The sequence below is a fragment of the Nesoenas mayeri genome (assembly GCF_963082525.1).
Source record: "Nesoenas mayeri genome assembly, chromosome: Z".
Taxonomy (NCBI): Eukaryota; Metazoa; Chordata; class Aves; order Columbiformes; family Columbidae; genus Nesoenas; species Nesoenas mayeri.
Genome location: NC_137542.1, coordinates 257075 through 282402, shown reverse-complemented (window position 1 = coordinate 282402; position 25328 = coordinate 257075). Strand labels below are relative to the sequence as shown.

At 52.8% G+C, this 25328-nt stretch overlaps 1 protein-coding gene across 4 annotated transcripts in view; it reads left to right on the top strand.

Moving 5' to 3' along the window:
• Positions 1-25328, top strand: part of PAX5 (paired box 5) — a gene marked incomplete at both ends in the record, with an annotated part of 135792 nt that overhangs the window by 6558 nt on the left and 103906 nt on the right. For 3 of the 4 annotated variants that reach the window (XM_080362628.1, XM_080362627.1, XM_080362629.1), the window contains 4 exons: positions 956-1121; positions 5400-5597; positions 9399-9463; positions 11414-11542. In XM_080362628.1, the coding sequence (XP_080218754.1) occupies positions 956-1121; positions 5400-5597; positions 9399-9463; positions 11414-11542 (558 nt within the window). Of the gene's footprint in view, positions 1-955; positions 1122-5399; positions 5598-9398; positions 9464-11413; positions 11543-25328 lie in introns of those variants that run through there. The other variant, XM_080362630.1, reaches the window with a different exon arrangement.

Below are 25328 nucleotides of genomic sequence, written 5' to 3'. Positions count from 1 at the left end.
AGAGTGATTTTCTGTATTATTTTTGTTCCAGAACTGGCAATTTGTACTGCCCCTATTGCTTGTTTCCAGTTTCTCCACTTCTCTATGGTTTGAATGATTAACAACATGAGGGTTAATTGTATTTCCTCACTCAGTACATGGGATTATTATATGCTCATGGAGTTTACATAGTTTGACTACTATTTATCCAAGTGGGTCCTGTTTCCCACCAGATATATGATTCACCTTGCTAAAGGTGAACAGTACAAATCTGCTAGAAAAGGAACAATACACTGGACATGCCTGGGTGTTCACATTTCATTTGTGGATCATAATATCTGACAAAACTGCTGTAAATTGTAAGAGCAGAAATCATCTCCTTTATTTATTTTTTCGCCCCCTTAATTAAGTCAAGGCATTTGAAAAAAAAAACCAAACCCAAAACAAGCAACAAAAACAAACAACAAAAAATACCCAAACAACAAACCAAGCACATATTTAATTTCAGGTATCCTGTTCTGTGCTTAGACACAAATAGTGTGTAGGGTGAGCCTACCCAGCCTTGTTTTCGGTGGGATTCTCGGGCAGAGGCTCATGAGCAGCCTCTTCTCAATGTGCACCCGCCCTGTCCCCGGAACTCGCAGCCAGGCGACAGTGGCCACTGGCTCCGGGACGAGGGTGGCCTGGGCATCGCTGCGTGGTTTCCCGTGGCCATTGTCTCCCACAGCCTGATCTGCCTTCCCGCAGGAGAGTCCTCCCCCGTGGCGAGTGGCGTTGCGGCAGCGTGGGCTGCGTGGCCGCGGCCACCTCGGGGCTGCAGGTCACAGGGAAAAGCAGCTGGAGGCTGGCCCGGTGCTGGGGAGGTGATGCCCGGTGCCGGGGAGTGCTGGGCTGGGGGTTCTGCCTTGCAGAAACATCCAAAACTCTCACACAGCTCTCCTTCTCCTGCCCTTCTCCCCTCCCCTGTGTTTTTCAGGACATGGCGGTGTGAATCAACTGGGGGGTGTTTTTGTGAACGGCCGCCCCCTCCCAGATGTTGTTCGCCAAAGGATCGTGGAGCTGGCCCACCAAGGGGTCCGGCCGTGTGACATCTCCCGGCAGCTCCGCGTCAGCCACGGCTGCGTCAGCAAAATACTTGGCAGGTAAAGGGGGGACGACCCATCTTCTGTGTCTGTCAAAAGTGTCAGTGTCAGACCCTTAATTGAAGGCTGCAAACAAATGGAGAATAGTAGAAACCTCAGGAAATCAGTCAGTGAGCACAGGGGTTTCCTGACCACTCATGGTTTCGTATGCCTGACGTGCCAGTATTCGCGTGTCTGGTTTGCCCCTTTCACATATCCTTGTAGGTAATTCTAGCACAAGGAGCAAATTGTCATGTGGGGTGTATTTGCTGTATATATGGCATACATCCCTCACCTGTCTGTTCTGAACAGGTGGAGGAATCCTGGAGCCACCTTCAGTAAAACTGAAAAAAAACATAGAAGTGGAAGTTACTAATTTTGCTTTCTGAAAAAGAGTCTCTTTTAGAAATAATGTCATTACATATTGCATCAACATTGCCGTGTGTTCGTTCATGTAGGCTATTCTGATATCTGTCCCACTGTTTAATTCAATGCCTTTCTTCTACTCTTGTGCTGGAACACATTTTTAAACTAGAGCACAGAATATCATAAGTAACTATTTTGGCTATTTTGTGAGTTAACACTCTGTTCAGGCTGGAGCTGCTTGAATCGCTGTGGCAACAGGAAATCGAACTTTGAATGTATGTAATTTCCTGATTTCATTTTAAAATTTGACATAGATTCAGGTAAAAAAATACCATCCTTGCTTCTTTGTATCTTAGGAGCAAAACTAAACATAATTTTTATAAATTATAGTGTTAAAATGGTTTTGAACTACAGGTATTCTGAGGGAGTTGAGCAACTTATATTAAGGATTTTTTTCCTTAGAATATGTTTTTCTTGATAAGCTGGTTAAGTTAATTCTTGAGCTATTTACTAAACTTTAACAGTTAATTGTTTAGGCTCTTGCTCTTTATATTTTTACCATATTTTTCTTTTCCAATTCTAAACCGATTTGCTTTCCTGGACATAGCGTAACTGCAAAGGCTGTCAAGGCAATTTTTTTTTGGTAGTATCATGCAGAGGATCTGCTTGGATTAGCAGCATTTGCGATCTCTCAATTGCTGTTCAAATGTTCAGAAGCAGGCCGACTTGGCAAAGTCACAGCCACTCGTTTTGTAGCTCTTGGCATTGTTTTCTCTTCAGATCTCTCTTACCCACTCTTGCCTTAACCGGTGGACATGGTCTCCACGGCCGCGCGGTGGTTCCGGAGCCGCACGAGCCAGCGCACCGGTCGAGCTCAGCATCCCTGGGTTGGATGACCTGGTTGCAGGGAGGCGCGTTTGCCTGTGAACCACACGCGTGGCTGCTGGAGTAGGTTTGAGGACACAGTGTCCATTACTGTTTGGAGAGGGAAGCTTTCCGCAGCCTGTGTGTGCGACCTGCCTGCGCACCACGGGCTGTGTCGCTTGGTTATCGCTTTGCATCCGCCATCGGCACAGGCTGGCGTGGATCGACTGGTGATGCTCTTTGCTGCAGCAGAATTGCCACCAATTCCCACCACGAGCAATGCACAGCTAGGGAAGAGGCCATTTATTTACCTACCAGGCAGATGCCTGATGGTTTTACTTTTGATAGTCTGAATAGCTTTACCATCAGACATATTTGCACTATACAGCTAAGAGAGGCTCCAGAGCTTTGTCATTAAAGTTGTCAACAATAAATTGGAATTTCATAGCTCATTATTTTCATAACTAATAATTACAGTGGGTAAAATGTCACTGTAATTGCAGCTGTGTGTGTACGTGTTTTTTCATGTGTGTGTATGTGAAAAAGTGGGAATACTTAAAATAAATCCTTACATTTGGAATGTTACGGTCAGATTTCTGTCAGTCCTCGACACAGAGTTAGAAAGCACGCAGGGGCAGGTCCGCGGCCGCGCCGCGCAGGCGAACCCCTCGCTCCCGGAGCGGGCACCGCGGGGCCGCTCTCTTCTGCATCAGCAGCTTGCCGGGAGCGAGAGGCCGGGAGCTGATGTGCACGAAATGACGCCAGCAGCCCCTGTCCCTGCCTTTAAAATGGAGACGGGCACCAGGGATGCCAGCGCATCTGCGGGCCCGCTGCCTGCACCCAGGCCGGGTGCTTGGGTGACGGGAGGGAGGCGTCAGTGGCACTGGGCCAGGGCTGTCCCCGGCACACCGAGCTGTCCTGTCACACCGAGCTGTCCTGTCACACTGAGCTGTCCCGCTGCCCAGGGAAAGGGGCCGTGGCCCAACCGCGCACCCTCCCACGCGGCGAGCGCCTCTCCACTGTGTGTGTGCCGGGCAGGGCCCCAGGAGGGCAGGCCGCGGTCGGGCCATTTGGGATGGAGCCCCTGCTGTGCAGAGGGCGCCGGGGCTCGGTGCCACGGGGAGCTCGGCGCTGCCGTCGCGGCTCTCCCACCGCGAGAAGCACCGTCTGGCCTGTGTGGCTGTGGCTGCCCGTCTGCTCCGCCAGCACCGCCAGCACCACCAGCACTGCAGAAAAACACTAAGGAAGGTTTGTAACATGCATAGTTTGTGCTGGAACAGAAGAAATTGTGACTTTTTGTTTGGCAGCGTTCATGGTGTTGTCTGGCTTCCTTCTACACCCTCCTCCTTCCAGCAGCCAAGGTCTCGACACACAGATGCACGGCCTCAGCAGGCCCGTGGTCCACGTTTGCCGTAATTTTGTCATGTCCTTGGGAAGCACGGGAGGAGCTGAATTTCAACCCCTGCCCTAAAGCTCACTTCTAGACTGTGTTCAGGGACACCACGAGGGTTAATCCGTCTCTGACACTCGACGTTCGTCTTTACTAATATTGCTTAAATGTCTCACGGAGACTGGTGCATCTGAGTCCACTCCCGTATCCAGAATATCTGAAAAGAGGTATAAACAACACGGTGTCAGTCTCTTTAAAGGAATTTTAGGCCTGGCACGCAGAGCTCTTCCAGGAAGACTGAAAACCGATAGCCTGGCAGAAATTTGATGAACACGGTTGCGTGTTACGGTGAGACAGACTTCAGCTGCTGAGCCTGTTTGTGTTCTGCTCACACCAGAAAGATTTGGGATTTTTTTTTAATATAATGGGTATGTCAAGTAGCTGCATAGAAAATATATTAATAAGCAGTTTTCTGTTCTTACCTGGGAGCGGTTTCTGAGCTCCCTGCTGGAAATACGGGCAGGGAGGATCGAGTGTGCAGGTCGGAGCCGCCGCGAGCGCAGCGCAGTGCGCCGGGGCCGCGTGGCGCAGGGGGACGCGCTGGCTCGGGGCAGCTGGGGCGGCTGCTGCGGGTTGGCACAGAGTTTGTTCTTCATTTGGTCACAAGAAAATTCACAAGGTAGAAAGACGTGCACGGCTGGGAGCGCGTCGTGTGTCGGTGCCCTGACAGTGCAGTGCAGACGAGCACGGTCTTGTTCCGGGTCCCCGTTCCAGCCCTCGATGGGTAACATACGACTTCTCTTAGCAGCATGTTTGAGGTTTCATTTATTAGGAGACTTGTGGGGCCGGGGATCTCAGCTGTGATGTATTGTTGCAATGCTGCCAAAAGGAGTTGCTCTTCTGTGATTCACATGTGAAGAAATCTGGCATATTTCTGTCGGTTTAGGGGTCCAGGCTCCCACCTTTCCTGGCGTGGCATAGGCGCTGCACCCCAGGAGAGGCAGCACGGGCGATGGCAGAAACCAGCCCCGCCGCGGCTGGACCCCCCGGCACACAGCCAGCTCTGTTTGCCTTGGCATTTACAATTAAAACTACTAAAACCATAACGTTAAAAAGAATACATTATGAAAAATATTAACCATTAAAACCATAATACTCGTATCAAAACCATCGCACGGGAAAAAGCTATACCAGCATACTTTTTCCAGAGGTGCAAATAAAATACAATACTTAGCCTTGTTTTCACTATGAAATGGTATCAAGCCATAGATATTAATGACAGAGAATTTCTGTAGAAACAGTAATTTACTACAAAAGAGTTCACTGCAAAAAGTGGTCTTTGGTGTGATTTGTTTCTATTATTGCCAACGCTGCTGATTAATAACACACATTTTCAGTTAATTTTGGATCCCGGCATGCCCTTTAATCTTGCATTGTTTCTTTTGTCTTGCTATTACAGAAAAATATATATTGTATCCCAAGGCCCAATTCCAATTACTATAAGTTAAGCTATTAGGTGATAAAGCACTACAGAGGCAGAAAATGTGTATGTGAAAGTGAAGATGTATCTCAGGATTTGCTGGGGTTTGGTTGCCTTGAAATTATGTTCCCTATAAATCTCAAAGCGTGTTCTCTGTCTATTCATGATAACTAAAGCTTTGTTTTGGATGTTGTCCCAGGTATTACGAAACCGGGAGTATTAAACCTGGAGTGATTGGAGGATCCAAACCAAAGGTTGCCACACCCAAAGTCGTTGAAAAAATTGCAGAATACAAACGCCAAAATCCCACCATGTTTGCCTGGGAGATCAGGGACAGACTCCTTGCTGAGCGAGTGTGTGACAACGACACGGTGCCCAGCGTCAGTTCAATTAACAGGTAAAGATCTGTTTGTCCTGGGGAGGGATGTCCCTCAGAAGCACTGTTGCTGAATCCTCATTCATTAGCACTGCATGTTTCGGGCTGTTTGCAAGAAACGCAGCTTGCACGTGTTTCCGTGGTGCGTTTGGGGCTGTGCAGCGGCTGCGGCTCACCCAGCGGCCAGCGCGTCGCAAGCCGCGAGCGTGTCCCGGGGCGGGCAGGGTCTGCTGTCGGCCTTCGCTTCTGTCCCGTCCTTGCCCCAGGCTGTAAGTTGCCGTCCTTACTGGTAGCGATCCTGCCTGTTTGCTCTGCATGAGGCTTTGGTTCTGCTCCGTGGGGTGGGTGTTCGGTGGGGGGAAGCTCAGATGGCTGTTGAGTGGGGGAGCGGCCACCTGGGAAAGGGGAGCCCTGGGAGGGACCCCAGGCACAGCCTACGGTGCCGCTTCTGTCCTCCTGACTCCTGCTTGGTCTTGCTGAATTTGACCCAGAACTGTGCTGGCTGCCGCCTGTCAGTGTGAATATCACCCAGGGAATTCGGTCAGTGCCTCAGCTGTCTGCTCATTACATGGGTGCACTTAAATGGCCTTGAACTGCTCGTGTAAAAACGCAGGACAATCTCATTTGCAGCCTCAGTCCCTTGTCGGGGAGGTTTTTCCCAACCTTGCTGGGCAGGGCTGGGCTCACAGCGGGGTCTGGAGCTGTAGAAACCTCCTGCCGTCTGAGCTACACCTGCTGTACTCACCCACTTCTGAGTTGAAGGATGCGTAAAGCTGGTGTTGAACAAACCCGGTGAAATACTGTGTTATGTCTCCAGCCGGCCAGACCAATAATAAGGGATTAATACTTGGAAGGTAGAGTGCTTGGGCAGGCTCACACACACCGTCCCCCTGGCAAGCAGAGTCCTTCCATTTTCACTCAGGAGTTTGCTCTGTGCTGGGCTTCCAGTTCACCATGCTGGTGAGATGGTGTTCACTTGTGTGATTGCATGTGAATTCTTTGAATGCAGCTAGCTATAAAGTCCCATCTGTGTCCATGGACGTGCAATAAATTGATGCAATATTCTTTTATTGGCTATCCTAACCTGATTTGCATTCATGGAGTTGCCGCTTGAGTAGCCGGCGTGGCTTCCCCGGCGCTGGCGGAGCGCGGTGCCTCTCGCTGCCGAACCGAGCGCTGAGGCAGATGTCCCCGTGTTTGAAAGCAAAAATGGGTCAGTTCGCGCAGCCTCTCCTGCTGCCTGGGCGCCCCTGACGGGCTGAGGCCCCGAGCAGCGTTCGGTAGCCCCGTAGACATGGCATTTTCAGTTTTAAAAAGGATTTGAGAAATAATATAGACACCAGGAAAACTGAAGGAAAATATCAGTCTGGCTGACCTCAGATAACTAAGGGCAAGCTCTGCTTCCACACAGGTCAGCTGGAGCCTGGCCACGTGAGGAGCACCGCTGCTGTGAGCGGTCCTGTGTTTGTGTAGCAGGGCTCCAAGCATGCTCAAAAAGACTGCCGAAAAGGCAGTCTTAGCTCTGGGAAAAAACAAGATTAAGAAGCTTCCAGTCATGTTTTGAGCTGCTTTCCACATCTACCTCTGGCTGTGTCCTTGCGTGTTTCCACACTGATAATGTGCACGCACCTACTGCCATTACACCAGGAACCCATTTCATGATCTGCCACCAAGTTTTTTGGCCATAAATCTCATTATTTCTCACCTACTTGCAAGTGTGGCTCAGTTATTTTCCTTTTCTTAAGGGTGTGAAATCCCTCTTCAGAAATGCACACAATCTTTTTGAATTGAATTTGAACCCAGACGGTTTGTTTTGCCAGCCTAGGGGCACATCCTGAAAATCCAGATCAAACTATAACGACCAGAAACCTGGAGTTCACATCAAAACACTTGGCTTTAACGCTAAATCCTTCCAGGTCCATGTTGAAGCCTGTGGGTTTTATCCTTATGTTTGAAATTAAGCATGTACTTGAGGGTTTGCTGACAGGGATGTTGCACACCAAGGACTCAGATCCCTGCTCGCAATGCCCCGATTCACCGCAAATCAGGAGGTGCAAATCAGGAGCTGCCTCAGGTCACTGCAGACCTGACCCCACCTGAAATCGTCGTGTGGTTCCCGTCCTGCTGCAGGAGGTGAAACGCAGCCGCTCGGGGAGGACGGGGTGGCCGTGCTGCCCCCGTCCCATCGCCCCACGGTGAGGGGATCTCCCCAGGGATCTGGTTCCCTTCATGGGGGCTGTGGGGGCAGACACGCTCAGCACCTCCCCGCTGCCGAGGGTGCTTTTTAGCAGATGAATTTGAGCTGTTGCCGCCATATATGAGTGAATAATAACTATTATCATTAATTAATAACATTAATTAATATTAATAATAGGCCACTCTTCCACAGCAGGAGCAACTCTGTGTGATTAAGGCTTAATTAATCATTGCGATTAGTTTTGCTCAAATAAGCCGAGAGCTGCCCAGCTGCTTCGGAGCGCTCCACTCCTCCGTCCCTCCGGAGATGAAGACATTTATGTGTCAGAAGGCGCTGGACACCCTTCCCTCCCTTTGGCAGGGGCTGCCTGCAGCCCTGCTCCAGCCGGTCCCGGCGCTCTGCTGGAGCTGCTCACCGGCCCCTCTGCCGCCACAGCGCGCCGGCCGCCGAGGACCAGCCGGGCCGTGTCCAGCGGCAGCCAAAAGCTGGTTTGCTAACAGACCTCACTCCTTCCTCGGCAGAGGGTCGGGAGCGCAGGGGACGGCTGTGTGTCCTGTTTTGGGAGGGGTCGTGTGTCCCCGGAGGTGATTCCTGTGCCGGTTCATGGGGTGACTTTCAAGCAAGCAACTCCTATTTGTTCCTATGAATGCATCCACCAGCTCCAACCCATGCGTCCCCTCCTCTTCCCTATGCCAAATCTGTGGCATTTCTCCAGAAAGGGCAGGGCAGTTTTCTGGGAAGGAGAGCAGCTGCACTCACTGCAGCGCTACAGTTGGGCAGAAATGCACCGGGCAGGGCGAGGTGTGCTGAGGAACAGCCTGCCTCCTGCGAGCACGTTCCGGTTCCGCTGCAGCCGGTGGCAGGGCTGTGTTATCTCTGGAGACACTTCAGACCCCATATTTTCTGTTTTCACAGTGCACCTGTTAGAGCAACTCCAGCTCTCCTTGGCAGCTGCCCTCTGTCCTGCAGCGCAGCACATGCCTTCTAGTTTTCCCACATCTCTGAACTTTTCCTGATTCACGTCATTACAAAACAGAGCAGACGATGTCCCTGGTGATGACAATGTAGTTATTCAGCCTTTAAGCTTAGCATTTAACCCAACACATTTTTGATTTAATACTGATTTGGCTAAGCAGGTCCTTTTCCGAGGTGTCCAAGTTCTTTAGCTGTGTGAGTGCTGTACCGGAGGCAGGATAGGGACAACCTGGTCGATGTGCCCAGCACCCGAGGGTGCAGATCACAGCCTGCTGGGACGTCTGGACCCAGACGTGTCCAGCGCCCTGAGGAGGGGTGCTGGGCCCAGTGGGTGCCCAAACAGCGATGGATGTCTCTTTCCTGGGTGGTGAGGACTGCAGCCTCGAAGGGACCGAAGCACGAGATTCCGCAGTTTCCCGAGGAGGATGTAGGAGTCAGTCGCCCGAGGGTCCCTAATGGCAGGGGCTGGAGGCAAAAATGTCGTCCTGGATCCACCCGCAAACTTCCATCTTTCAGTGGATGACGAGGAGATAGTGTGCAGAAAAGCGTTTTCGTGTTGGTGTAGGTGTCCTGCACTGAAGAAATAGCGTTGTGCCCCCTGTGAATGCATTCCTCATGCTAAGTAGTCATTTCTTTTCAACTACGTACAGGATCATACGGACGAAGGTGCAGCAGCCACCCAATCAGCAGGTCCCAGCCTCCAGTCACAGCATAGGTAAGGGAAACTTGTTTTTTAAAAATATATTTAAAAAATAGCATAATGGATTACAAATATTCTAAAGAACTTTAATCATCCTTATGGACAGATAATTCTGCATAAAACACTTCAGCATACGTGCTAATGTGCCTTCTTTGTCATTCTCCAAGGGCTGAACATAGCAAATGAATTTTATAAATACTGCTAAAAGGTTTTGAATTTTACTGATTATTATGATAAATAGCTTTCACCATGAGACAGAAAATTGAAATCTAAACCAAAAAACCCCCACTAATGGGGGTCTATAGAATGTCAGATAATTAAAGTAATAAATCAAGAAAGGGATACTTATTCATAACATTTTCTGCATCATTAGTCAGTAAGTAGTTTTGAATGTGTTTTTTTCATCTATCAACCATCCCTTCCATAATTCTTTGTGCACTTGCAGTCTTGAGTGAAGAGGTAGTGAAACTTTCCCAAACTTTAATTCAGGTGCAGAGCAAGGCTGCCGCCCCCCGCGGGGCCGCCCCAGCCCTTCCCGAGGCGGGCGGGGTCTCGGGGGGCTGCAGCGGGGACAGAGGGGCTCGCCTGGGGCTGCTCGTTGTCCTTGCTGCGTGGAAGCTGCCGGAGTGTGGGTGAGCCCTTGCTCCACAGGCAGAAGGAAGGTGCAAGGGGGCCTTGGTCCTTCTCTGTCACTTCACAAGTGACATGTGTCACCTGCGAAATGGGCAGATGCTTGGTGACCCCCCCGGCAAAGGTGGGTGGGTACCCTGGGACAGACCGTGGGCGCTGAGCTGTGTTAACTTTGCAGGCTTATCAGGAGCAGAGGAGGGGAATATTGTTTCTCAGGGCCTGATGGAGGCAGCAGGGATTCCCGGTGCCCGATTGCTCTCTCTGGGCTGTGGCTGAGGTCAATGAGGTTCCGAAGAACCCTCTGTGCCAGGGGCTACACGATGCTTCCCAGGACACAGGGATGTGCCAGTACAGGCACAGCTGGGAGCTGGTGCAGCTGACAGCGGTGTTCCCTTCGTGCCCACTGCCCTGCAGCTGCTGCAGGTGACAGCGGTGCTCCCTTCCTGCCCTGCAGCTGCTGCAGGTGACAGCGCTGCTCCCTCCGTGTCCTGCAGCTGGAGCAGGTGACAGCGGTGCTCCCTCTGTGTCCTACAGCTGGAGCAGGTGACAGCGCTGCTCCCTCCGTGTCCTGCAGCTGGAGCAGGTGACAGCAGTACTCCCTCCGTGTCCTGCAGCTGGAGCAGGTGACAGCGCTGCTCCCTCCGTGTCCTGCAGCTGGAGCAGGTGACAGCACTGCTCCCTCCGTGCCCGCTGTGCCGCAGCCTTGAGCTCCTGCAGCACTGCACAGGCACCACGTCTGCAGCCCCGGCTGCATCTCCAGGCCTGCGCTGGTTGTGGTGAATGACTCCTTGGCTGGGCAGAGCCAGCATGCATTCCTGAGGGCTCTGACCAAGCAAAATGGATTTAATTACTATTTTTGAGAGCCTCAGGGCCTTTCAGCCGTGTGTCCCACAGCTGGCCATCCCCTGGTCCCAGGGGCTAGAGGCTGGTAGCTTGGCAAGAGGGTGCTGCTCTGGTCCTATGGTCCCTGTGCTGTGGGGCCTTGCTGCCAGCCTGTGCCCCCGGCCAGCTCCACCCCCCTGCTGGTGACAGGGGCTGCTGTGTCCCCTGGTGGGTCTGCCATCCTGAGCAACGTGGCTTCCCACCACACCTCAATCAGGACAGGTGACCGACCACTAAATGCAGAGCATCACCATCCCACAGTGCTCGCCCCGGCCCCTTGAGATGGAGCCAAGGGATGACCGTGGCCTGGCTGCTGTGGCTGGGCTGGATGGGGCCAAGGGGCTGTGGGGCAGCAGAGCCCCCGTGCTGCGGCCACACCGTGGGGCCGGTGGCTGTTGTGCTGGCTGTCCTTCGCCCTGTCCTGCCCGCTGACTGCTCGGCCTTGCCTTGCAGCCTCCACGGGCTCCGTGACCCAGGTGTCCTCTGTCAGCACTGACTCCGCCGGCTCGTCCTACTCCATCAGTGGGATCCTGGGAATCGCCTCCCCTGGCACCGAGAGCAACAAGCGCAAGAGGGATGAAGGTACCGGGGGCTGCTTTTGTGGGGATGGTGTGCCAGCACGCAGCCAGGGTGGGATGAGGTTGGGGGGATGCTCGTACCTGTGGTGTGATGGAGCTGCAGGTACCCTCCGTGGCCGTCAGCTACGGTGGGGTTTGGTCCCAATTCGGCAGGCCTTGCCAAGGTCACAGCCTACCTGGGGACCATCAGTGTGACGTGGTGGCCACAGACAGGACCTCTTCAAGGAGCAGGGGCTTGCCTGGTGTCTCAGAAAGCACTGGGGGTGTGTCACAGTTTTTTAACCAGACCCTCCTATGGCTTGGGGGACATTTTCCTCCCATCAGTGAAAAGGGGAAGAGTCATCATGTTGAGTGTGGCCACATGAAATATGAAATGTCAGAGAGGTGTCCCCAGCCACAAAGAGACAGAAAATTAACAGCAGAGCTGTCTGCAATGCTGCATCTCTGCATGTCCCCCCAGTTCTGGGGGCTTTTGTTGGCCCAGGGTGTGGAAACAAGCACAGCTTGGTTTGGGTTGGACATTGCCAGGGCTCCTCAGGTCTGCTGCAAGGATTATGATCCTGTTTCATTCTGTGTCCTGGGCTCTTTCCCAAAGAACACACTGCTTTGGAGAGAAGGATGTTTGGGGTAGAGCACAGGGGAAAAGGAGAAATTCTGCATTGGTGTCGTACAAAAGTGCCTTTAATCTAGAGCATCCCTTTCATTTACTAATGGTTTACAGAGAAGAGTTGAGGCCAAGACCTCAAGCCTGTTACCTGAGCCGCACAAACAGGCTCCAGCGCCTGTGGTGATGCTGGTGAAGTGGCTGGTCAGCTTGCAGAGCGGGGCCTGAGCCGCACACACAGGCTCCAGCGCCTGCGGCGGTGCTGGTGAAGTGGCTGGTCAGCTTGCAGAGCGGGGCCTGAGCCGCACACACAGGCTCCAGCGCCTGCGGCGGTGCTGGTGAAGTGGCTGGTCAGCTTGCAGAGTGGGGTGCGGTTTTACCAGACGGGAAAAACTGCAAGAGGTTTATCAGGTCAGTTTCAGCCATGTGGGGACTGGTCCGATGGTGCGGGTTCGAAACTCTGTGTTCAGGTACCCGCTGTATATGCTGTTGTTAGTTAACTCTCCAATTGTACATCTGATTTCTTTTTTCCAAATCAAGGCCACAGCTGCATAGCTAGATGTATGTATTAAAGGAGGTAGGGTAGAAACTTTGTATTTTGTCAGCCATGCCAGGCGGAGGCCGTAGTGGTTGAAACCACGCGGCTCTGTCACAGCCCCATTGTGAGGCGCTGGTTATCGGGTGCCTGTGATTACTGAAGACTCTGGTCTAATTGTAGAGAAAAGAATTATATATTTCCTTGGGAAGATCAGGAGCAGAGGTGAGAAATTCCCCAGCTTTTGCCAGTTCACATTGAGAAGACAGCACATGATTTCTAAAACAACCCCCATCATTTTGGCAGGATGAGTCATGTTTTTCAAGCTCATAAGCTGGACAGTAATGCTGTCCTCAGCAGACCATTTAAACTGCTTTTATAATAGGCTCAGAGCTGCAGATTTGGAGAGACATAAAAAGATATTTCAACATCTCTGTGTGTTTGAGGGATGCCCAGAGCATCGATAACCGCTCCCTGTGCTGTGCAGCACGAGGTCCCTCTGCAGGGCTGGGCACGAGGCACTCGCGGAGGCGTCCGAGGCTCCACGCTGCAGGTGATGAGGAGGTGGATCATGATGCGAAGCCACTAATGTGCAGAAGAGAAGCATGTCGTCTAATTACGGCCTGTATCATGATGCAGATGCACAAGGGGGCAGAGTTAACTTTACCATTTCCTGACTTTGGAGAGCCAGAGAACCTCCCTCAGCGAGCCGCTCTCTTCGCGTCCTTTCCTCAGCGGCTGCGGGAGGGCTGTGCCCTCACCGTACCTGCCCGTGTGTGGAGGGCTGTGCCCTCGCTGTACCTGCCCGTGTGTGGAGGGCTGTGCCCTCGCTGTACCTGCCCGCGTGTGGAGGGCTGTGCCCTCGCTGTACCTGCCCGCGTGTGGAGGGCTGTGCCCTCGCTGTACCTGCCCACGTGTGGAGGGCTGTGCCCTCGCTGTACCTGCCCGCGTGTGGAGGGCTGTGCCCTCGCTGTACCTGCCCGCGTGTGTCTCCTGGAGCCACAGGCTCTCTGGTGCCCGTCGGTGGTCCAGGTGCCCTTGGCTGGGGAGCAAATCGAGGTGGACTCGTCCCTCTGGCTTTCAGCCGCATCGAGCGCTCGGTGTGACTCATTACCCGGTTTTGTTCTCCTCACTCTTGACATTTTTTTAGCAGATGTCACCAGTCTTTAACCCAGTGAGGAGCTTGCTGGGTAGCAATAGGAGCAAACCAAATCAGAGAGTCTTTATTGGTTTATATAGCTGAAGGTGTCATTCTTTGAGCAGATGTACCTTGGTGGGGGATCGGTTGCTTTCGCTTGTGGTTAAAGGACATGCTACTGGAGGCTGACATGAGAAGCAGGCTGCTCTGTGACAAGATAGATACAGCTGGTCGCCGCAGCAGCAGAGCTGCTGGGCAGCAGTCTCACTGCTTTGCCTGCAGACTGTCTCCTCTGAGTTCCGTGGCTGCACATTCGCCTGGCCCTGCAGCTCCGAACAATCTGCGGAGGAGCAGGTGGGTGTCAGGGATGTGCAGAATGATCCTGCTGAGCCGCCTTCTATTGAACACGGTGCTTCAGGGGAGCGGAGCGTGGACAGCAGACCCTGAGCGTGAGTGGGCAGAGCTCTGCCCCGCGTGCAGCCGCCGCCAGCGCAGGGCTGGTGTCTTCACTCTGCTTGCAGCTGGTCGGGTAGCTGGTGATGGTCCTGCAGTGCTCATCTGACAGAGTGTGCACTTTTGGGAAGTGCTGAGCATCCCCTGTCTGCAAGTCGAAGCTTTCTGAGGGGTGATTTGGTAGTCCTTGGTGGAGGAGGGTGGAGGGGAGCTGTGTCCCCAGGCAGGCACAGAGAAGCCTGGGCCAGAGACAGCATGCAGGGCACGTTTTAGGGGTGTGGAAGGTCACTGGGCTGTGTGTGCTCTGGAGGAGGATTTGAGGATCCTGTGAAAGGACAGAGAAGAAGAACCAAAGCAGCCAAGCAGCCAAGAGCCCACCCCTCCTTATCCTTTCACTCCTCTTCCCCCTAGCCCTGGTTTCCATCCTGCACCGCAGAGTTCTGCAGGCATGGGGGAGCAGCTGAAGAGCTTAAGCCCAGCACAGTGACACTCCTGGCACATTTGTGCCATCCCAGCTGAGAGGGATGCTAAAGCAGGCACGCATGCCAGAGGCACGGATGTAGCTCTCATCTCCTGGTGCTGTCTCTGCAGGAGAGAAGCATCTCTGTCAAAGGCACAACCCAGGAATCCTTCCACGAGAGGCCTGTGCTGTGCACGGGGTGGCTGTGTCTACTGTCCCCGTCTGAGCGTATTCACCTCTCCGGCGCAGGGTACCATGTGGGGATGGTGCAGGAGCAGCCACATGCCTTGTCCTGAGCCTATTTGCCAGCCGAGGAGGGCTCGAGCTGCTCATTCTGAGCACGTTCCGTCTGTCCGTGAGTTTGGGCTGGGACACGTGCAGCGGTCACTCATGCGCCGCGTCAGCAGCCGCTGGCAGGACCGGCCCGGGACAGCGGGTCAGTCCCACACCCGCACAGCGGCGTCACTGGCTCCCGGGGCTTTGTGAACAGGGCTGGAGGAGTTATTCAATCTCCATTCTCCTGCCTCTTCCTTGCTTTATGCAAAACCATCTCCCTACATGGGAATGGCGACCTTTGGAGCAAATACTGCATATTTTGATGGGGAACTGCACCTGATTCTGCACCGGCAGACACTCATATGCTTTTAGCAGCTTAGCCCACTCCGAAACTGATGCAGAAATATTCTCATGCCCTCACTTCTGACTGGAACACTCAGAAATCTCTGATATTGACAGGTAATAGGGGCAGTTTGCAAATGCGAGCAGCAGCCAAGCTAGGCTGAAATCTGTTTGCATACAGTAGATGCTCCGTAAGTCCAGGGTGCCTGTTGTGTCACTAACGCTACATCTGTGTTGCTGAACTAGAGACTGTTGGTGCACAGGCATGAACATTGGCTGGGCCATTCTGGTATGGTCAGCCCCAGTGTGATTTTGGTGTGTGCAAGGGGGTGTTCTCTCAACCAGTGTCTGCTGGCGTGGGGGATGGCATGGGGGGACATCATCACGCTGCTCAGCTCTGGTGCAACTGCGATGGCACCGATGATAGGGGTGTTTCCTGGCGGGGACACGGGCTGTGCTAGGCCACTTGGGCTGTTTTCTTCCCTCAAGTAGATGCATCTGGTCAGAGCAAAAGGCTACGTGCAGCAGCGAGGGCCTCATTGCAAACCGCCGGCTCAGCTCTGGCCCCAGCCAGGAAACACCGTCAGCGCCGCAGCAGCAGCACTGAGCAGGACACAGCGCAGCACCAGGCGCGTGCGAGTCTCTGCAGAAGGGGTTTGACAGATTTAAATACCTGCACTGAACAGCTGCACAAACCGTATTTCAAATTCACTGGTATAGAGTCTTCTCAGCAGTGGAAGCATTTGGGGAATTGAAACCATCATGACAGGAGACCTTCACTCGTACCAGTTGTTTTCTTTCCATTCTCACCAAATATAACCCTATGTTGCTGCCAGCATCTGGTGTGATCATGTAGGTGCTTGTGGTTTTTGTTTTCTCAACTGAACTCTCGGAAAAAGGCCTTTCCTTTAAACCTAGACTTGGTACATTTAAAGGCATTTGGGTCACAGCCTTCTGTCTGGGAGGATAAGCCTCCAAGAGGGGCAGAGACGCTAATGGGAATGAAAATAATCTGGGAGTGGGTGCATTCCAGTGCCTATAAAGCCTTCTGATGTTGCAATCACCGGTTTTTCACGCAGGGATGCCCCCGGTCAGGCACGTCCGGGCACCCAAGCAGCACCGATGCACGCAGGCGCTGCAGCGCCAGGCGCGGCTCCGAGGGCGCCGGGCTGTGCGAGACGCCTGCCCTGCAGAACGGCCAAAAAGGGTCTTTCACTGACAGGTGTGGGCATGGGCTCACTGAGTCAGTGACGCGTCTAACAGGAGAGACCAGGAAAAGCAAAGCAAGCATCACTAAACATGAGTGAGGACTAAGAATACACACAATATTTCTGCATTTTATGTCTTTTCTCCATACCAGGCCTGTGATCTGTGTTTTCCTAGTGGGCAGAAACAAGAGACGCACTCACAGCCAGGCACACACTCGCGGGGCTGTGGGCACCGGTGCCTGGAGGCTGCACAGCGGATGGTCGGCAGCCTCGGGAGGGAGCTCAGCACAAGGGTGCTGCCAGGGCCTCTGGTCACCTCTTGTGGCTGAAGGACAAGGTGTCTTCCAGGGCATCTACTCGAAGAGATTGCTGGGAAAGCTTGTGAAGTGTTTTTCCCCTTTGATTTAACTCCACTTCTTTGAATGTTGAGCACCGCAGCCACAGCTGGTACCCGGCTGCACTGAGAGTGGTCAGTGTGATGTCCACAGCTCTGTCCCCATCTGAGCTCTGCCTGTCACCCGCGGTGTATTCAAGTGGCACGAGTCAAGTCCAGGGGCATCCCCTGCTCTGTCTTCTCCTGGCTGAGACAAACATCTGCCCGTCCTGCCCTCGGTCCCACTGTCCTGCTCGTGCCCTCCATCTGTCCTGCCAGCAGGCAGCTCCCGCCCTGTCGCTGAGCAACTGTGTCACAGGCATGGCCGTGGCTTTTCAAGCCTTCACAAACGCAAAGTAGATCTCATGGTATCTTCCCTGGCTGCGAGGTTCTTTATTATTCTATCTTGGAGGGCTGGAATGAGGGACTCCTCTGGTCACCCATGGGACCCTCTTGCTGGCAGCCAGAACCTGCTCTCTGGGTCCCACTCATGCAGGACACCTCTGGTGAAACACTGCTCGAGTGTAAGAGCCCTTTGCTCTCTTGCGGTTGGGATGTCCTCCCAGTCTAGATTTACCCCTTGGATTCCCGAATGGCTTTAGGCAGTTCTGGCCTGTGGGGGTATGAGCATCCCTCTGCGAGAAGGCTCGCTAATGAGGGGTCACAGTGCCGATGGGGACCATGGAGCTTTGAACAGTTGCTGGTGTGGGAGTGCAGGAGCTCAAGGAGCCCCCAGACATGTTTATGTTGTTGGTCCATGCTCCAGGGCATTTGCAACAGTAAAACAGACTTTGCAGCCAGCGGTATAGATTTGTGTGCAGAAATTAACCTCCATCAAGGTCCTGTGTTGACAGAAGTCCCCACAACTCCTCAGATAAGGACCTCAGCCTGACAGCATGTGGTGGAGATCAATATTGTCCTCTTCAGCAATTCCTTGGGGTCTTCTGCACCATGCAAGTGATGTGCGAAGGACTCAAGCCTTTGGGGATCTGAACTGTGAGGGAAACAGTCACAACCAGACTGTGACGGGAAAAAAGCAGCAGGTTATGGGGAGGAAAAAAAAATCACTTGGTGATAGAAACTTGTACTTTGTGATGCCGAAGTGCCGCAGTGTAAGTCTGGGTGCTGGAGGGGACTGGCCGTGCTCCAGCAGCACCGCGACGTGCCCAAGCCGGCGTGTGCGGGTGCAGAACCCGCTGCCGGGTCAGCGACAGCCACAAAGGTGGTGCCAAAATGCGTAAAAAGTCAGAAACCAGACCCTCCACAGTGCAAGCGGCAAGAGGGAGCAGGGGAGCTGCAGAGGATAAAGAGAAAGAAATCCCCCGGGAGGTGCTGGAGTTTGATAATTTCTAGGCCCCTCAGCAGTGCTTACTCACTGGAGTTGTCTTTACTCCTGGGGATAACTCCAGTGACTGTAATGAGATGAAACCTTTGAAGGAAATGAGGGTTTGCAGGGTCAGCAACTGCCGATTTGAATTTCTCCTGCTGATACAGGTTGTCCTCTGCATCCGGGGATCCTTGCCTGGCATTGTGGAGTGGGGAGAGCTGCTCGTCCCAGCGGGTCGTCAGCTCCTCCAAAGAGAAGGTTTTCCCTCAGCACACAGACACTTAAATCATCCTTTTACATAGAGTTTGAGCCAGACTTTGGTAGTTATGTTGCAGTTATGGCTTCGTCTGTGCAATCTATGGCTTGGTGGGGCTTTTATTTTATTTTTTTTTTAAATTTTATTTACTTGAAAGCTTTTTTTTTTTTTCTGAGTCCTTGGATATTATTTTGCACAGCACCAGGGATATTGTTTTGTTTCACTCTTAGCCTTTACCTTTTGTGAACCTGACACAGGGAACTGTGAATGTGCTGAAGTGGCAGCAGCTCTGGCCATGCTGGAAGTTTGACACCATCAGTGAGAGTGTCATCCATGGATGGTCCTGGTTTGACATGAGCAATGACATTGTCAGCAGTGGATGTTGGTGTTTTGACACCAGCAGTGATGGTGTCACCTATGGATGGTGGTGGGTGTCTGGAGGAGTTTGACTCCTCCATGGGGTCTGATTAAAACCCTCGGGGGTTCCTCCTTCTGTGGGGTTATTGGTGCTGAGCTGGTCATCCTGGATGTTAACAAGGGGAGCTCAGCTGGAACAGGGTTTCTCTTTGAGAACAGTCCTCATGAAATTCAAGGGAAAACATAGCAAATGTCGGTCAGTTCAGCTCTCAGCTGTGGCAGCGCTAAAATGGGGTAGGGTTGCTCTGGGCTTCAGAGAAAGCTCTGCACATCTGAACTCATGAAAATGAAACCAAAAGGCATTTGAGCAGCCAGACCATGCTGTTCTGACACGTGCCGGTGGTGTGTTCCTATGAGCATGGCCGAGGATGGACTATGTTTCTGAGAAGGACCAACCACTGCCCAACCGGGTGGTGGATTTTTGGGCTGGGTTCTGCATCTGGGAGAACTCCCTTCAGCCGTGTGTGCCAGCAGGAGCACTGCTCACCCCTGCAGTCTCCGTGCGCTCCCCAGCATCCCCGCGACACCCCGGGCTGTGGCGTGCTGCCCTTGGGGCTGCCAGCACCCTGGTGCTGCTGGTGCCGCTGCCGGTGGACGAGCCCTCTGGGGTGCCTGTGCCACGGGGCATGACCGGGCAGCGGCAGCGGCTGCACGTCCCCGCGCCCTGTCAGCGGGTGCGGAGGGGCTGGCTCTGCCCCGGCGCTGGCATCGCTTGCCTGTGGGTGGTTTCACGTGTTCACAGCTCCATGCAGGAAACGCCCCGCCGGCGCAGCTGCCCTTTCCGAGCCAGTGGTGACCGGCTGTCTGGTGCGCGCGTCAAGCGTGTTGTCACTTCTCCCCTAACGCGGTCCCCGAGGCCCCTGCTTTCCAGAGCGCTCTCCTCCCGCTGCGGGGTGAAACCCCGCGGGCTCCCACCGGTGCCGGCAGCGCAGCGCGGGGCTGCTCCTCGAGCCGTGCTAATGAAAAGCACAGGCTTCCGCAGCTCCTCGCAGCCCTGCTGTAGCTCCAGCTGTTCTCATCAGGAGCTGTCGAGTGCTAGATGCTTTTCAAGGAATAACCTCTTCATATAGGTTTAGCTAAAATCCAGTTTATGGGTAGATGTCTTGTCAAATTATTCTGTTGGTGCCGGTACTGAGGCTGGCCAAGATTCTTTTGTGGGAATATATTTTCCAAAGAAAAAGCCGTTTTGTGGAAAAATAGGACTTGTCAATGTTGATGAATGTTTTTTATAAATGCTAATACAAAATAAAACAGAAAGGTGATGAGCAAGATTAATCCTTTTGATTTTATCAAGAAATTGGTGGCATCCAGAGAGGATAAAATACTGAGCTGCGGTTACAATGTGCATTTGTACGTATGTATCTATATACACCATGTAAGTACATACCTCTAATGTCTCCATCAGCTACATATATATACAGATAGAGGTGATAAAAGTTTTGCCTTAGGATAAATGTATTATATTATTCACAGACTTTCTCATTATCTTTCCATGTTGTAAGTGATGATAGTGATCTCTCAGACGGCTGAAGAAAAAAAATCCAAGAGAAAGGGTTGTTGTTTGGGTTTTCATTGGTGTACCAGTTATTTTTGTGATTTTCTGTTCAAATGATGTGCTTGAGAGGTGTTTCTGTGAGAGGGGTTGTGGTGCATTATGCTGGGTTTTCCCCTTTTTTCCCCGGTGCAGATCTGCCTTGCTCAGTAGTGTCAGAATGTGTCTGCACCGTTAAAATGAACGTTACATTTTCCAGGGTGTAGGGAGCTCTGGGGGCTGCACTCAGCGCAGCGCGTTTGCCCTGCTGGAGGGAGATTTGGCCACTTGCAGGTGGCATTTGGAGAGATACAGGGGATGCTCCCACGTGGAATGTCTGACGCCACGACATTAAATAAAGGGTTTGTCACCTCCGTGGTAGCAGGAATCCTCCGAGTGTCACGTATTTCTGTGTCAGATGGGTTAGCCAGGGTCTCCACCCCACCTCTCGAGTCTGCTCTTCTTCCTGGGGAACAACAAACTGGGCTCTCCTGTGGGTGGTGGCAGGCAGCACACAATGCAGTGCTAGTACCAGAATTATCACGTAGGACTGAAATCTGCTGCTGTTGCAGTTAGTGCTGTATTTGATTTGATCTTACTGGGATTTTAAAGTCAGAATTATTTTCTTGGCTGAAACGACAAACTCCTGAAATTCTGAAAGATAGTGGAAAGCTACTTTTTCATTTGGTGCTTTGGGAAGCCAGAGTTAATATTTTAAGCTGTAATTGCTATTGTTGCCAGTTGGGAAGTTCTCAGTAAGCAGACAGCACAAAACTGGTGAGATGCAGAAAGTGTGGGTGTCCTGAGACTGGTGTTTTCTCCAGTTCTGTTTTGTCTGCCATAGCCTTTGTGCCGAGGCTTATTTATTGCTAGAGGCAGTTCCACAGTATTGGCTGAGTCCTGCCCATTTTGGTCTCTCCTAGCATTTGCATAACAGTCCTATTGTTTATGAATCTATCCCACTATTCAACAAATCCTGGAAGGCAATGCAACACAGGCTGTGGAATTATTTGCACCAGACTTGGTAATTGCACTTTGTACTTCAGGTGTTTTTTAGCTAATTGCTGGTCATACTGAGTTTGCACATGAGTCTTGGACTCACACCTGCAGGCCATCTGTGTTGTCTGGATGTGCCCAAGAAGAGCGCATTCACAGATTTGTCGTGGCGTGGTGCCCAGGACACCGCAGAGCTTGGAGAGAGCTGTAGCACTTGATAAGGACGGCCGTTTACTCGCCATGTGCCGTGCCGGAGCAGAAAACCCTGGAGCGGGGCTTGTTCTGCTGTGGAGCTGCAGGTGGAAATAGGGGCAGGTGCATTCTGCAGCGTGTGCTGTGGCTCCGGCGCGGCTGGTCTGTGGGGCGGGAGCTGATGCCGGCACCAGCGGCGCTCGTCTGAATGCGCCCTGTACCGCGGTAGCTGCTCCCGGGGCTCCCGGACACCCGTCAGCCCTCAGCAGCAGGGAGCAGGACATCCAGATGTGCTGCACAGAGGGACAGATCCCTATTTTTGTTCTTTCTTTTGCTTGATCAGACTTTGCAGATGGAAAAAGACCTTACTGGGAAAATCCAGAGACGCGTGTCCCTACCTGGCCCAATGTCACATCCATGTCTGGTAAATGAATTATTCCACTGATGTTTCACTGAGCTTCCACAAGACATTGTTCAGGTTGTTTCCCTGTGCTATATCCAGGCAGGGTGTTTTCCTGTCCCTGGGCAGCGGCCCGAGCGCGCTGCACCTCGCTTCCCCGCCCTCCGGCTCCCGCGCCCGGCAGCCGCGGGCGCAGCGCCGAGCTCACGCTCTGCCAGGAGCTGTGCGGCGACTTTGCAGGAGCTTTTCCTTGGAGTCAGTTTTAGAGCCACAGCCTTTGCTTGCTCTGTTCCCTCCATGAGCCTCAGCTGTGGGGACTGGTGTTACACGGGGGCTCCTGCACGGCCGCTTCCTTGTTTTTGTGTGTTCTCAGTTCTGGCACCGAGATGATCCGTGTGGTGATGCCCATGAATTCAGAGACAGGAAGAGTTCTGAAAGCAACCAACACCTTTTCTTCTGGCAGATGCCTCGAGAACATGAGTGTACAATTTTCCCACGTTTTACCTCCTCTGAGAATCTGCTAAGAGAGAGTTGTAGTTAAGGCCTACTTAGGGTAATTACTTCAACGTTATGTCTCTAGCATGAGACTGATTTTTCTTTGCTGCTGCAGTTGCATGTTACAGGTGTAGGTCAGAATCCAAGGAAGTTTAGCTGAGGTGACTCCCCAGGCCCCGCGTGGGAGGGCAATCCAGTTAAAATCTCCTCTCAGCGGGGCGCAGATCGGCTGGTTTGTAGCACGGCAAAAGGAATGTCTACCGCAGAGGTACCGGAAATCTGTCAGGTGCTGACACCAGTGAGACGTGGTGGCTTTCTCATCACACGGATGCTCCGTCTGCATGAAACAGCTTCCCCGCAGCCGCGTACCGGGGTGCTCGAGCAGTGATGCAGCTGGAGGCCACATCAGCTGAACGCTGGACTTCTCTGGTCGCAGGCCGGATAAGGAGCTGTGGCTGTTGCCAGCACTTTGTTCAGAAACTTTCTGCAACTTGGTCACTGTGGTACTTCAATGTCCTGCAAACTGGCACAGAGCCAGAGAAAAGATATCTCTTGTCGGACTGAATGCCAGGGATGGTTAGGGTTGAGTGGTGGCCATCTCAAATGGCAGAGCTTAGACTGGCCTGGTTGCAGCAGTGACTGGTGGGGTGCTGGGTTTTCCTGGTGGGCTGTCGTGTTGCCCCGCGGGAGCCCGTGCGAGCTGGTTTTGCCTCCACCACCACTTCTGATGGCCGGGATGCATCTTTGCCCGTTTTGCTGCATCATAAGGGAGAGAAGGTGCAGCCCCGAGGGAGGAGCTGTGCTTGGTGCACAGGTGTGCGCACCGAAGCCTTTGTGGTGGCTGACCATTTCAGCTGGAGATACCAGAACATCCTATATCGACTAAATATGCTTCAACCCCAACCCCTTTTAATTCTGAGCAATTACTTTTGGACTTTGTGGTCAAAGTATTCCCTCTGTTTTCACTTTCCTTGGAAAATAATTTTCTGTAGCTGCTGTCTCTGGACTGTTTGCATGCCAGATTTCTTCATTTGGAAGGTCTCGTAATGAGCAGTTGTGACGGGGCACAGCGGGCTCAGCCTCCTGGCTGCCCTGAGTACAGTTCCTCTGAGTCAGACAGAGTTTTTGGTGTGGAGCTTGTAACAAATTCAGATCCTGCAGGTGTGGTACTGATTTCTCGGCAGCCTGACGTGACGTCTCAAAGTGCGTGTCTGAATCCCGGCAGCAGGCGCAGCGTCTTGTGTGTTAACTGGAAACCCTCTGGTGCCGCCCGCTGCCGTGGGGTCCGACCCGGCCGTGTGGGGGACGCGCGCTCTGTCCCTGCTCGGCTTGTCCTCGGCTGGGGCGAAGGGCAGCACTGACTGACCAGCGACTCGTCTCCCCCACTCAGAAAACGTGTTCCTGAGGCTGGAGAGAGCTCGGGAGCCTCCTGCCGTGTCAACAGGGCTCCTCTGCTTCTCCTCCCATCTGCCTGTAATGGATTTTACACCTGAGCGGTTATTTTTGGTGGTACAATTCCTACCTGTCCCAAATGGGACATTTTGTCTCTTGTTACAATTCACAGAGCTAGGCGAGGCTGCTGGTTTCATGCTGTGTGGCATCGACACATGATGCCCTTGTAAACATTACTGTCAGAAGTGGCAATTCCATCTCTATTGTCCCAATAAGATTTCATGCTTGACAGTGCCTGACTTTTTTTTTCTGTAAGTCGACTAATAAGAAATAGTCATGTAGTAGGTTTTTCCTTCTCTGATTCCTTGGTTTTCCAGTTGCTTCCCTGAGAACTGGCCCCTGGCTGTTCCCTTCCCATCCTTGCCCAGGTTTCTCCCCGTCAGGAGGACACGGGAGGTGGCGTCTCTGAACGAGTGAGGTTTCACGGTACAACAGACTTTGTCTTCTCCTGCCCATTCCCAGCTGCAGGGACAAAGAATAGTCCCCATCCATGTGGCCTTGGCTGGCAATGAGGAGAGTGGCCAAGGCTTGGTGCAAGTGGTCCAGGGTGGGAGGAACACAATTGTAGACATGCCCAAATCCAAGGAAAGTATTTTTTTTAACTGTGCAGGTGTGCGATTTTGAGTTTTGAATTTATGTAACTCTTCATTTTACTCATTCTCCATCTCTTACACCCACATGGTCCTTGTTGCAGAGGTGTGTGATGCCTGATGGTTTAACCACCACAGCACTTTAGTGGGCCAGTTTACTTTAAAGAAGGAGTTCAGAGCACGGAGATACTGACAAATCTATTCGTGGTTCCCTGGGAAGTTAGTGTTTGGTGTGTGAAATCAGTGTGAATGTCTGGGACTCCTTGGTCCTGTCCTGTTTGCCAGGAAGGTTTCCCTTCCAGAGCCTCCTCACAGCCAACGTAAGGTCCCAAGTACGCTCCCCACTAGGATGCTGTGGATGAAAATGGAGCCTTTGAGTCAGTGTCTTGGCTCCTCAATGTGAAAGCAGTGCCGCTCCACTGCTCTGAGTGTGACACTTGTTTGGCAGTGGGGTACTGTGTGTATTTTCCCTGGCCACTGCTGGGGCAGGACCCCTGGTCGACGCTCGTGTCACTGCTCCCGGGCTCCCTCCAGCAGCATGGCGTGTCCCAGCGGTGCTGCGGAGATGCTGGTGTGGAGGCAGCAGGGGGCAGGGGCGCTGGGGGAGCCGGGGAGCGGCCCCTGCACGTCACTGCGCTGCAGAGCGGTCCCTTGGACCCGGCAGAAGCGGCACTGCCGGTCAAACCCATCCCACTCTGCTGAAGCTCCCAGCTCTGCCCTCGCCTCAGATGAGACACAAATCTTC